At 40.0% G+C, this 13605-nt stretch overlaps 2 protein-coding genes across 2 annotated transcripts; both read left to right on the top strand.

Moving 5' to 3' along the window:
• Positions 1–138: 138 nt before the first annotated feature.
• Positions 139–8216, top strand: stk3 (serine/threonine kinase 3). The gene is made up of 11 exons (XM_080862938.1): positions 139–313; positions 2657–2737; positions 2863–2991; positions 3431–3545; positions 3864–4028; positions 4173–4340; positions 4436–4573; positions 4902–5027; positions 5121–5322; positions 5426–5616; positions 5745–8216. Exons 1-11 carry the CDS (start codon positions 291–293, stop codon positions 5901–5903), a joined length of 1497 nt encoding a protein of 498 aa, XP_080719064.1. The 5' UTR covers positions 139–290; the 3' UTR covers positions 5904–8216.
• Positions 8217–8742: 526 nt separating this feature from the next.
• Positions 8743–13369, top strand: LOC308385019 (2-iminobutanoate/2-iminopropanoate deaminase-like). The gene is made up of 6 exons (XM_080863736.1): positions 8743–8928; positions 9659–9764; positions 9866–9920; positions 10008–10076; positions 10810–10865; positions 11368–13369. Exons 1-6 carry the CDS (start codon positions 8864–8866, stop codon positions 11422–11424), a joined length of 408 nt encoding a protein of 135 aa, XP_080719862.1. The 5' UTR covers positions 8743–8863; the 3' UTR covers positions 11425–13369.
• The last annotated feature ends 236 nt before the right edge of the window (positions 13370–13605 follow it).

The following is a 13605-nucleotide window of genomic DNA, read 5'->3' as shown; positions in this document are numbered from 1 at the left end:
ACAGCTCTATTATCAGTAACATTTTATTCACAAGTTTCAGTTGTTTAATTGATACAAATTATTCAATGTTTCTAAGGAGAGTATTTTAAGCCGTTTTGTTTGTACTCCGCTCCAGCAGGGGGCGCTGCGTTGAGGCCGTAACACCGTCATCTGACGATCCCTCAGCTGGCGCTGCTTTAGTTTTTGACAACAACGATTCAGTCGACAATGTTCTCGTCCTGACTGCTGGTCCCAAAAGTGCCACGAGTCCCTATTAGTGTGTTTTCTTTTTAGTTTTGAAGTCGTACATCATGGAGACGTCTGCGCCCAAAAGGTTTGTGTTAATTTGACTACGCTAAAAATGCTATTATTAACGAGCTAGCCGAACAGCTAACGCTCGGTGGATGTCGCCGAGCTAGCTGATGCTAAGCTAACTTATCGTTGCCAGTCTTCTCTCAAACTTTCAGTTCTGTTCACGAATGTACAGACCGTTCCTCACACAGAGGCGCTCTTTCCTGAGCCCTCAATTGAGTGTCTAATAGATTTGGCTAATGATGTGGTCGTTTTATGTTCCCAAGTCTCTGTAAGAGTGTTTTGTTCAGTGGTTAGATTTGCACTTGAAATATCATTCAATCGCATGAATGATCGCACTGAATCAGTCTCTAGCTTCCCGAGTGTCCTGCAAAAATTGAATTACTGTGTCTTTTTATGTCTAATATTGTTGCCTGTATTTGTAAACAGGCTTTAGTTATTAGGCTTTATGAAGGGGTTAGACATATATATATATAGTAAAGACGTGATCTCTCTTTATGAGTCTGCGTTATTGTTATTGACTTTCTTGGACACGTAAAATGTCCTTGTAAAAGTTAAAGGTCCTCCATGTTTTGGCTTGCCTCTTTGCGTGATCTCTATTAAAAAAAAATACATTTTGAATGTCAGTAAAAATTTTTATCCAAATAAATAAAAGATATATAAAAGCCACTTTGCCAAATACTGATTGCAGCTTCTACTGCTTGCTCAGAGTGACTTGAAATCCTTTATAAGAGATATATGCTTGATAGATCACAGGCCATCATTTAGAACTGTTTAAATGTCGAACACGGTATTTTTTGGCACGATTCCTGAAGACAAACCAGTATTACACGTTACTGATTACTTAGTTGGTTTCTGTTCTGTGGTGGTTCATGAGTTCACAGGCTCAAAAAAAGACAATGCAAGTTAATTTTACTGAATAGCTTTTTAACCACAAGGCGACAGATCTGAAGTCTTTGTATGATTGCTGTACTATTTTTAAATTATGAGATCACACATGTTCAGATGTGCAGATGAGAAATATTTATTTATTCCATTCCATGAGCAACCCTTTTGTTACAACACTATAAAGGATGAATAATAACAATAATAATAATAATAATAATAAAGTAATATTATTAAACATTTAGGTTGACAGAGTTTGGTAGGAAAGATTTCCTATTTAAGCTATGTGTGTGTAGTTAACATAATCAGAGATACTAACTAGCAATAAAAACATTTTATCTTAAATAACATGATTATAATAGAATAGTAAAAATTTTTAAATGAATGATAACAAAATCAAAAGAAATTAGAACTGCTTTGGAAATCATTGACAAAAATAAAATTAAGTGTGCGTAATATAAAGACAATACAAATATAAAGTAAATAGTGCTTAAAAGTTTACTATAACATTCATAAATGTACAATGAAATTAAAGAATGAGTCTACAAAAATAAATATTTGAGCAAAATAAGTGATGATGATGATAATATTAATAATTATTATAATAAATATAATAATAGGTATTGAAATAGTTATAAAACACTATGTGAAATTCAGACTGAATAAGTTTTTTTTATTTTGGATTCAAGAAAAAACGGCAATGTTTTCAGCTCCTCTCACCTTCAGTAAAAAGCTTCTCTGAAAGACTTTGAGGACACCATACTTGAACGTTTCTGTTCTGCTTAGTGGAAATTAACAGGAACAGCAGGATGTGAGGGCCTTTCCAGCTTCATATAGTGCAAACTTTTCTAAGGGGTAGTATAGAAATACCCTTTTAAAGGAAAAACACACACAATCTGTTTGTTGTCTTAGTCAGAGCTCATGTAGGATCATTTTTAAATGACTGAATCATTGATTCATTGTGTTTGATTTATTCACTAGAGCCAGACTGAGGAACCTTATTGAAGCTTGCGTTGCTCAGGGGGAAACAACCTCCTTTAGTCTCGTATTGCACGTGATAATATTTTTGATCAAGTCAGAAAATAGTGAACAGTGTATGCTGGGTTGTGTTTTCACTTTCACAATAACTTTTTTTGTCGATCACTTTGAACTTAACTAATAATGACTTATTCCTGTTTGGCTGTGGTGCTGATTTTTTTTTTTTTTTATCTGTGAAGAAGTATTACCTCATATTCTGGTGTTTGAAAGCACCGATACACAAGCCTAAAAATATCTTTAAATGACAGCAAACAGAAATAATAACAGGTTGCAGTCTCAGTGTGTTTGACATTTATGTCCAGACTAAAAATCACCCACAGCCGTTCATTTATTTACAGATGCTGAAACGATGCTGTGTCTCCTGTTTTGTAATGTTTAGATTTGCCTTTTCCACTTATCATTGCTTTCACTTTTATATTGCTGTCTTATTCCCTTTTTACAGTAAGCTGAAAAAGCTGAGTGAAGATAGTTTGACGAAACAGCCAGAGGAAGTGTTTGATGTTCTCGAGAAACTCGGTGAAGGGTAAGAAGTCTTAACTTCCATTTTTACAGCTGACCATTGCATAATAAATCGTTTTTTAAGCGCTGTCAGTTGTAATAAAGTACTGCAGCCATACATGTGACTTTAAGCTTTGTGTGTGTTTTTAGTTCCTATGGCAGCGTGTTTAAAGCCATTCATAAGGAGTCCGGCCAGGTGGTGGCAATCAAGCAGGTGCCTGTGGAGTCAGATCTGCAGGAAATCATCAAAGAGATCTCCATCATGCAGCAGTGTGACAGGTGGGACAGCAGTATGTCTCATACCATACGCCCATTTTTGCCCTTGAAAGCAAGGTTTTTCCTCAATATAAAAAATGTGGCATCCAGTAAAGTGGTTTGAGAGAAAATCATTGTTTATTTGCAGACTCAGAATACATTTTTGCTTATCATCTGCCCTAAATAACAGGGAATTGCACAGTTGTTCTGTTTAATTAGATAAGAGCCTGTTAGTGTTAACTGTACGCAGACCAGTTGCACTTAGCCAGCCTTCTCTCAAAGGTCCATTCTGAGCCAGGAAAAGCCTCAAAAGACATTTTACAGAGATAATAAAGGAGGAAGTATGACATCATCATCATAGCCCATGTAGCTCTCTCGTGTCTGGATCCATGAGATTTTTTTTCTCACTTCTGCTCTATATCTTCTCCTTTGATAACCACTCCATGTTGCGTTTCCTCCCCAGCCCCTATGTGGTGAAATACTATGGCAGCTACTTCAAGAACACAGACCTGTGGATTGTGATGGAGTACTGCGGCGCTGGCTCTGTCTCTGACATCATCAGACTGCGCAACAAGACGGTGGGTGTCTACGCTGAGCCGCAGCGACGTGTGCAACTGCGCTAAAACTTTATTTAAAAGTGCCTTTGACCTGTTGTCAGTAACGACTACAATGGTGGCTTTAATTCACTAGTTTTTGTGTCAGGAAGAAAATATTTTTTGATAAAGTTTCAATTCAAAGTGCAGTATTTATTACGACTTAAAAGTGAAAAGATCTCCAGGTTGACCTTGTCTTTAACTGAACTCAGCGAACTAATGATTAAAAAAAAAAACTACAGACAAGTGCAGCAGTTAATGGTCTGTTTGTTCATGTTTGGTTTTTAATCTTCAATCTCTCAGCTGACAGAAGATGAAATTGCAACCATCCTTAAGTCGACGCTGAAGGGACTCGAGTATCTTCACTTCATGAGGAAGATCCATCGGGACATCAAAGCAGGAAACATCCTTCTTAACACAGAGGGACACGCCAAACTGGCAGACTTTGGAGTTGCTGGACAGCTGACGGTAAAATTGCAGCATATGTCAGTAGTGATAAGATGAAGTAATGTTTGCCAGCATGATACTGTTTGTAATTTGCTTCTGAGGAGTTCTCGCTTGGTCCTGTCATGCTCTAAAAGTCTGGGGGTAATATATATTCCCACTCTGTAGGACACCATGGCAAAGAGAAACACTGTGATCGGTACTCCATTCTGGATGGCACCCGAGGTAATTCAGGAGATCGGCTACAACTGTGTAGCTGACATCTGGTCCCTGGGCATCACATCCATAGAGATGGCAGAGGGTAAACCTCCTTATGCAGACATTCATCCAATGAGAGTGAGTGGAAACATTTGTTCTTGTTTTAAATGTGTTGTGAAAAACTTTTATCCTCTTTTTTAATCCACCCTAATCCTGTTATCGTGTTTCTGCAGGCAATCTTTATGATCCCGACCAACCCTCCTCCAACATTCAGGAAGCCGGAGCTCTGGTCAGACGAGTTTACAGACTTTGTCAAGAAGTGTTTAGTGAAGAACCCGGAGCAGAGAGCGACGGCCACACAGCTGCTACAGGTAAGAAGATGACCTCGCCACCACATACATGGATTACTACTATTATTATGTTATTTGAACAGGGAAGGACACTAAGTTGCTCTTAGTGTCCTTCCCTGTTCAAATAACTGATACAAGATGAAAGCAAACGTATAAAATAGAGAGCAAATAGTCTTCCCCAGATACCCTGGAGATTTGTAAATATGGAAAATTTAATGCCGCCTCAGGCACATAGAAACATCAGAGGGTGTAACACATGATGCTGGGTGGATATACTCGTATGGAAATACATTTGCATGTAAAATATAGTTCATATAACTTTTATCTTTTTGGTCTTGTGAATCTCCAGCATCCATTCATCAGCCAGGCCAAGCCAGTTACGATCCTGAGAGACCTGATAACTGAAGCCATGGAGATGAAAGCCAAGAGGCAGCAGGAGCAGCAGAGAGAGCTGGAAGAGGAGGATGACAACTCGGTGCGTGTGGTGATTTATTCACAGAAAGGTCTGGGGTGAAGAAACCTCAGATGTAATGCTGCATGTCTTAACTCTGTTCTTTATTCCATCCAGGAGGAAGAGACTGAGGTGGATTCTCACACTATGGTTAAGTCGGGCTCAGAGGGCGCCGGAACCATGCGCGCCACCAGCACTATGAGCGACGGGGCGCAGACAATGATTGAGCACGGCAGCACTATGCTTGAGTCAGACCTTGGCACTATGGTCATCAACAGTGACGATGAAGACGAGGAGGAAGACCAGGGATCGATGAGAAGTGAGCGGATATGATGTCTGCCTGAATGAGACGGTCTCCAAAATATTCTGTCCAGAAAGTTTATTTTGTTACCTTCGAGTTTAACCCATTTCCTCCTCCACAGGACATGCCACCCCCCAGCAGCCGATTCGTCCTTCCTTCATGGATTACTTCGACAAGCAGGACAACAAGGCGGCCCAGCAGCAGGAGAGCTACAACCACAACCAGGCACAGGAGCAGCAAGGCTACCATATCCAGTCCAAAAACGTCTTCCCTGACAACTGGAAGGTGCCTCAGGACGGAGACTTTGACTTTGTGAGTGTCATCCGTGACTCTGTTGTAGTGTTATTCATTGTGGAAATGTTTACAGCAGCAAAACAGAAGCAGCTCTGAGTGTTGTGACTCATTTTTTCCGTCTGTTGTTTGTCTGTGTTGCCTCTCAGTTGAAGAACCTGGACTTTGAGGAGCTGCAGTTACGCCTGACTGCCTTGGATCCCATGATGGAGCGGGAGATTGAGGAGCTCAGGCAGCGCTACACTGCCAAAAGGCAGCCCATCCTGGATGCAATGGATGCCAAGAAGAGACGACAACAGAACTTCTAAATGCCCCTTCTGACCCTGTCCTCCTCTAATCTGGATTTCCCTAAGCCACGGTAAACAACAAATTCTGTCCAGTGATTTCGGGGGAACCAAAACAATCTCATTGGATGCCCTCTGCTGTTCTGGCCGCCTGTTAGCTGACCTCTAAGTGAAGTAAGATGCTTCCTTTACTGGATGATGTCTGTTTGGTTCTGGGAATCCACACCCTTCCAAAAAAAGAAAAAGGAGAACCAAGCTGTGGCTGTAACACATCTGAGAGTCACACAAAGAATTTCCTCTTTAATCAGCAAAAAGCCTTTTCTTCAGCAGGAGCAGCGAGCGAGGTCAATGGCATTACCCCCACCCCCCACCTCCCCGAGACTTTTTACCTTCACTGTAAATAAAACATAGAGCCTAGTTTGGAAATACCTGCGACAAAAGCTGTGGAGGTTCATCCATGACCAAAGACAATCGAGGTGATGTTGATGATGAAGTTGCCTTAAAATATTTGAAACCTGATTTTTCAACATAAGCAATGTAGTAAAACGACCGAGTCTTTGGATGGTCACGTTTGTTTCCTCAGCTGGAGAAGAGTTGGACGAGAGACTATTGAAAGCTTAGAAAAATCCAGTGAATGTCAAAGAACAGATTGCGCATGTTTTCAGCTATTTTGTGGACCAGCTTCTCTTTAGTCTGCATTATCTTTTATTTAAATTAGGTGTTTTTCAGGTATGACGTTCTGGGTTTCCTTATACACCCAGTGCACAGTCTATAGTGGCAGATCTGAAGCATCTTTTAGTGCCTCGTAAACACACACGACACTCCCTCACTGCTCTTCATCCTCAACACCCTGAAACGTTAAACAAACGTAATTTCCAAATAGGGGGAAAAGGTGAAAGTCATTCCTAAACACTGCACAGCATTCTTTAAATGTTTACGTTTAGATAACTTTGATTTCTTTTGATTGTTCCACTTTGACTGATTGACTTGAGGCAGCATTAAGAGAGCTGAGTGACGAGGCCAGACCCTGAATTATTGCATAAATGGTTTAATTGCTGTTTTCCAATTTAGGAAAAACACATCAGGTTGAGAAAAAAAGACTCGAAAGACGTAACGGTTGTACTTAAAACCAGAGCCGCTACATCAGCCACACACGTGATTTCTACTTGTTCTTTTTATTTTTAGATGATAATTTTTCCTCCATTGGTTCAAGTTTTCTTTTTCTTTTTTTTCTTTTTTTTACCCTGCAGCTTTTTTCAGCTATCAGTGAGAGTGCTTTCTGTTTCCTGATATTTGAAGGGGAGAAAAAGACAAAAAATGTGCTTTGTGGGTTTTGGGACACAAGCTTTGGCTTCTTTTATGTGAACATGAAGGCTTTTTCCCCTGTATTTTTAATAAGTGAGGAATGTTTTCCTTTCTTATCATAAATGAAGTCAGCTGTAAAATTTCCCACACGCTGCATATGCTTGTTGGACCACTTTAATAACCAAATTCAAAGGAATTTAATCAAAAAATGAAAAGAAGGAAAGAATTTGTAGGTTTTTACTCCCAAAAATCATTAAGCTTGTTGAATGGTTACTACATTTTTTGTTTTTGTCTATGTATCTGGCTTCTGGCTCTAATTCAGCTCTTCTGCTAAAGTATGTGTTACTTTTTAAGCGCTAATAATGACCCTGTGAATGAATGAATTCATCCTGTCTTAATGTTAAAAACGTGCAGTGAATCTGCTGGTTGCTGTTACATATGAATGTGTTTTGTAGGTGAAGCAGATGGAAACCCTTCATGAATTAAGCCTGCAGTTCACACAAGCATTCACTTTATTTATTAACCGCTCTGCTTTCTTTTCTTTTCGTGACACTGGTTTAAATATTGTGGCTGATTTGGCTGTTAATATTTTGGCCCTTGGTCATGTAAATGTGGTTGGACTATGCATGTTTATACTTAATTTTGCTCTGTAGTAGAATGCTGTTGTATAAGGAAAGAGTAATGTTTAAGAAGAAAATGTGGGCTTCCTTTAATTTTGCTTTAATTAAAAACTATTGAACACTGAAAAGTCCAATAGTTTGTTTTGGGGTTTTTTATGATTTTGTTTTGTTTCTTTAGAACTGGCTGTAATATGTACAGTTACCTAAAGCCACCTTTTGCTATATCATTATGATTTTTGTCTTCATTTACTTCACTTATTCGGTTTATGTAAAGATTGAAGGGTGTAGAGTGGAATGTAAGCATTTAATTTATTATGTTCTGTTTGTAATACTTTAATAAAGTTTCAAAAATGTTGAAAAAGTAATAAAAGTCACTTATAGTTAACCAGAGCTGGCTTTGGTCTAATCTTTAGATGTGGATGGATTAATACCAACATGACATGATTAGATACTCTGATTTCATTATGTAGACTTGTGTTACTTTTTTTGGAATTGAAAAAAAAAAATACAACAAACACACACTATGAAAAGTGCATGAAAGTTTTTGTGTTGACTGTCACATCTGCTTTATTCTTAGCCTCTAGCACAGAGAGACAGGTACATTTACATTCCTGGATGCCAAAAAATATGAAAAAAATTCCCATGAAAAGCTGAATAGTATGTTTTGTGTTAACTAATGTGGAAAATAAAAATCGCTGTGATTTAGTGGTGAATTAAATCTGATTAATTGCATAAATCATGACCCACTGGCTCTCGTTATCGACCCTGTATTTACTTGGTTTCGGATCGATATCAAAACTTCGGGCAGTACCGCTGATCTTTGCCTTCATAAAGGCAGCTTTGACGCCCTTCACCGTAACTCTTCTGCCAAGGGCGCATTTCATTTTATATTTAACGCCTTTTTATAGCTATAAGCGCGCCTGCTGCTCCTCTATTCAGTGCGGTACGGTAGACTTTACGGAAACAGTGTTCCTTCTTTTTCTGCAGCTTTTCTTGCACAGTTGCATTAATCACAGCTCTTCGGAAAGGTTGGCAGCAAGTTGAAGAAATCTGGGAAGCATGTCTGCGCTCAACAGAAGGATCGTTAACACTGCGTCGGCCCCGGCTGCCATCGGCCCATACAGGTGAGACGTGGGAGCACAAGGACAGTCCGATGTTTGATCAGGGCCTGGTCTTACAGTTCAGTGAACTCACAGAGAGAACCAAAGTTAAAAGTTTCTCAGTGGGGCAAAGGGGCCCCAGCATAGCAGGAAACCGAGTAAGGTCGACAAGCAGCTGGCTTATAATGGCTTCAATTCGTCGCCAAATCATCTACACACCAAAAGCTCCTGTGAGGCAGGGAATATACAGGTAAGGTGTCCCGAAGAAAGTGCTGGGACTTGTTCTAAATCCATCATAACTCGATCGAAGTTCACGTGGTTTATCATTTATTTGGTGGATGTCACTCCTGTCAACCAGCAACAGGAAACTGAGGCTCTAGTTTACACAGGCTCACCAAACCGGACAGAAGATTGGAAAAATGTATCCTGGTCTTGATTTATGCTTTAACATTCGATCAAAATTCGGCGAAGGGGGAAAAGAGGGGAGGGGAAGGGAAAGGGGGAAAAAAGAAAAAAAAACTATGTCAATGTAAATGAGATATATACTTTGTTGCCTGATTTGAATAAAGAAAGAAAAAAAATTCGGCAAAAACAACATGAAAGTGTGGAAAGTGGAAGTGCCTTGTATCGGTGATTCAGCCTGGTGGTGCAATGGTGTGAGGAAATATTTTCTTGGAACTGTTGGCCTTTTGTTTCACTTTCTCCTGCTGAAACATCATCCTGAGAAAGAAACGTGTGTGTGTGTCGTCCTCAGCCAGGCGGTGATCGTGGACAGAACCATGTACATCTCCGGTCAGCTGGGGATGGACGTCGCCTCCGGGAAGCTGGTAGATGGAGGAGTGCAGGCTCAGGCCAAACAGGTGAAACTCACTTCTGCCAGTGTTTAGATCAGCTACAGCAGAAGTTGCATCCACAACAGATTCCTAAAATACGAACAAATCTTTCCCATCGTGTCCTTCAGGCACTCATCAATATTGGGGAGATCCTTAAAGCTGCCGGCTGCGACTACAGCAACGGTGAGAAACTGAGCTTCTCCTCGTATGTTTCACATGTTCTGAAATTTAAACACGAGCTTTCAGAGCACATAAACCCTTTCATTTCAGTGGTGAAGACTACTGTGTTACTCGCAGATATAAATGACTTCAACAACGTCAATGAGGTCTACAAGACATGTAAGCCAGCACTATATTGTTCCTTTCATTTTGACCACACTAGCAGGGAAAATGACAGTGTGACAAGTTTAGGAGTCACCTGACCGATGCGCTCACTTAGCTTTTTCTCTGCTGCTCGACAGCAGCCTTCTACTCACATCCTCCTCGCTGATCATAACAGTCAGGTGTAATGGAAGCTCCAGCACCCAGAGAGTTGTAAATAGACACCACAGTGCAGGCACACAACTGTAACCCAACCTTTCCCAGCAGGCAGTGCTGCACTAGGCATTTACTCCCATCTTTCTCCCTCGCACTGCCACCGAAACCCCAGGCAGGTTACTTTCCCTGACCGTGGTGAAAGGAAGGAAGGAAGATGTTTCATTAAAACTCTGTTTTGATCCTTTAAACTCAGCCTTTACTGGTTTATAGAAATTGGTTTAAAACTTAAGTTAAGGCAAAAATGTGCCTTTCCAGGTTGTCTGTGTGTGTTACCATCCTCAGCCGCTGCTATACACCAGCCAAAGGAACTTTCTACCCAGCAGCTGCAAAGCACCTGTGCTTGTTGTTTTATTGCTTATCTATAATACATGGGTAAATAATCTAACCACTCATAAATAAAGCCTTTCATATTATTAGAAGCTGAAATGAACCATTCAAATTGAGATTCATAGTTGGGTTCACTGATGGAAGTGAATAACTTCACCGTGGTTCTGCAAATGCATGCAAATCTAATGAAAATGTTTTCCCTCCCCAGTTTTCAGCAGTAACTTTCCTGCCAGAGCTGCCTACCAAGTCGCTGCTCTCCCCAGAGTGAGTGTTAACCACAGCTTTACACACCTTTAGCATTGTATTACATTATGTCACACCCACTTTAAAGTCACTGCTACTGTGCACATATGGATGATGTCATGAATTTCATTTTTATGCTGATTGGAAACAGAAAGGTTGAAAAAGGAGGGATTTGCATTTTATTTTAAACCACAAATTAAACTATTAATCCTGTTTTCCGGACTTAATTTGCTTACACTGTCACACAGCGGAGACTCTGCTGATATTTGGACAAATGAGTAAATGTAGTGTAAATGCTGCTTTTGGCCAAATTCAAGTTATTGCTGCTAAAGTTGGATCTACAAGCTACAGAATTATGGGGATCACTTGGTTTTTCATGGGACTGCAGAGATGTGTATAAAAGCTTTTTGCAGGGGTTTTTTGAATGACTGTGTGCGTGTGTTCATTTTTGGACACTATTATAATTTAATATTTCGCCTCTGCAGTCATTTCTTCAACCTGCGTCTCCTCCTTTTCTCCTCAGGGTGGGCTGGTGGAAATTGAGGCGATCGCTGTTCTCGGTCCTCTCTCCGACTCCTGACTACCCGGCTGCATTACTAACAAGCTGTAGCGCCACCAATTATTATCATTATAGATTCACTGTGGAAGCTTGATTGTATTTCCAGAGAACACCTGAAGAGCCACGAATTTCACCAAAGTCTTTTTCAGTCTTTCAAGATTTAAATTCAGAGCAACATTGAGTTGTTAACACTTCACAGCCTGCTCGTTAAACAGACAGTAGGGATCCAGTAGGAGTGGACACAACATCAAGCCTCTTGGCTTCTGGTTTGATAACTTCACTCATTTAAAAAAAGAAAAATGCTGTAACACATCAGTGTGACATGTTTGCTTTCATCCTGCATCAAATTAAAACACAGAGAATATGTGTACTAGGTTTTTTTAAGGTGATCTTTTTATTTTTCAACAGCTTATTACTAATTACGGATTTTGGGGAATACTAAAAATCATGACACATCAGGAAAAAAAATCTTATAAAGGACGTGAAGCGATGTCACTGATGTTGTCACTGCTGATGTGACGCTATACCTTGTTTATGGTAGTACCTGAACTGCCATAAAGTTATGTTAACGCTGTGCTTTAGATTACAGCCAGGAGTGTGGCAGAGGAGGAATTTTGCACTTTCATATAAAATCCACTTTTGGACTAAGTAGATCAGTTAATGGCTGGACTATGGAGGAGAAGTTTTTGCAGAAGTTCCTGTAATAACCTACCAGGAATCTGCACAGTTCAAGTCCTTTATTTAGGTGTGGGATATTCATTAATCGCCACCACTTTGGCGCTAAGGGGCCGCACCTGACCACGTCCCACTTCCCTGCTCAAGTATGTTACAGTGGCCTTGGCAAATTCACACTTTGTCAGGTTGAGTGTCAGAGCTTATTAATCTTGAAATCTGCATGACACACTGGCAGACAGAAAAGACCATTCGGTGAAAATATCAATTCTGGGGATCTGGAACATGGAAAGTAGAATATCTAAACAACATTATTGGTGTGTTTTGCCTCAGTGTTATTGATATTTATATGCTTCTATTTTAAAAACTGTAAACTCTCACTGTGGATGTAAGAGCCAAATTGTGGATATTTTGCATCCACTTTATTGTGTAATATTTTAATTGATTGTATTTGATGGCTTAGGCCCCAGGAAGACTAGCAACCACTGTTGTGGAAGCTAATGGAGTTCCTTATAAATAAGCAGACAGATAAACACTATTCTAATCTTATATTACATTCTTAGCAAATTTACAGCAAATGAAACAAAGCACAAAGTCACAGTTGTTTTTTTTTATTTTATTTTTTTATTTTAATTTGTGGTTTGACGCTGTTTCTTAACGTAAAATGTCCTGTTGTAATTGGACATTTTGAGATAAGAAACAGCGCCAAGCCCCAACAACACTTCCCTCATGGTGCTTTTTATTGTAAGGTGAAGACCCTACAATAATGCACAAAAACTAACCCCCTAGAGCAAGCACATTGGCGACAGTGGGAAGGAAAAACTCACTTTTAAAAGAGAGAAACCTCCGGCAGAACCAGGCTCTGAGATGGGGGTGGCCATCTGCCTCGGCCAGTTAGTGATGAGGGAAGGAAGTTGGGGTTTTAAAATGTAATTTAGGTTGCTGAATTAAAAGAATATTTGATGCCAGTTTAAGAGTTTTGTAACATAATCACGTGCACGTTTCAGTTCAATTTTAACGTGCACATGAGAAAACCCTCAAGATGACATTTTGGCTCCTCAGCTTGGCATGTTTTTTGAATATGCTGACGACCGCTTCGTCAACCACTGGGTTGCTTGACCTCATTAACAGTATTGGAGAAGGCCACTTTTCACGGAGATCATTGGCTACTTTCAGGCCGAGTTGTTCAATGTTTTCCATGGACATTTTGTAGCTTTTGGACAAAATTTTGTTCCAGATCTTGTGGGAAAGCCTCTGTACAATAAACTCTGATGTTCCTGCATTCCATGTAGCTGCCTCATTTTCTCCCTTCATAGCGTGCATTACCAGATCTTTGGTGACATTTTTCACAGCCTCCTGGTACTCTTCCCTGTTTTTAGAGACACTAAGTACTCTTGTTGGTAATGCCAACAGGTGTTTGGTGAAGGTTGGGACAGTAATACTATCAAGCTGTTCCCTCAGATTAAAAATCAGATATTTTTCCTTGCAGTTGTGTGTTTTGCAAAGATCCTTGAGAATGGCCTTGTCTAT

Source organism: Rhamphochromis sp. 'chilingali' (assembly GCF_963969265.1).
Source record: "Rhamphochromis sp. 'chilingali' genome assembly, chromosome: 17".
NCBI lineage: Eukaryota > Metazoa > Chordata > Actinopteri > Cichliformes > Cichlidae > Rhamphochromis > Rhamphochromis sp. 'chilingali'.
Note: the sequence above shows the minus strand (reverse complement) of the source record. Positions and strands in the feature narration are given on the sequence as shown.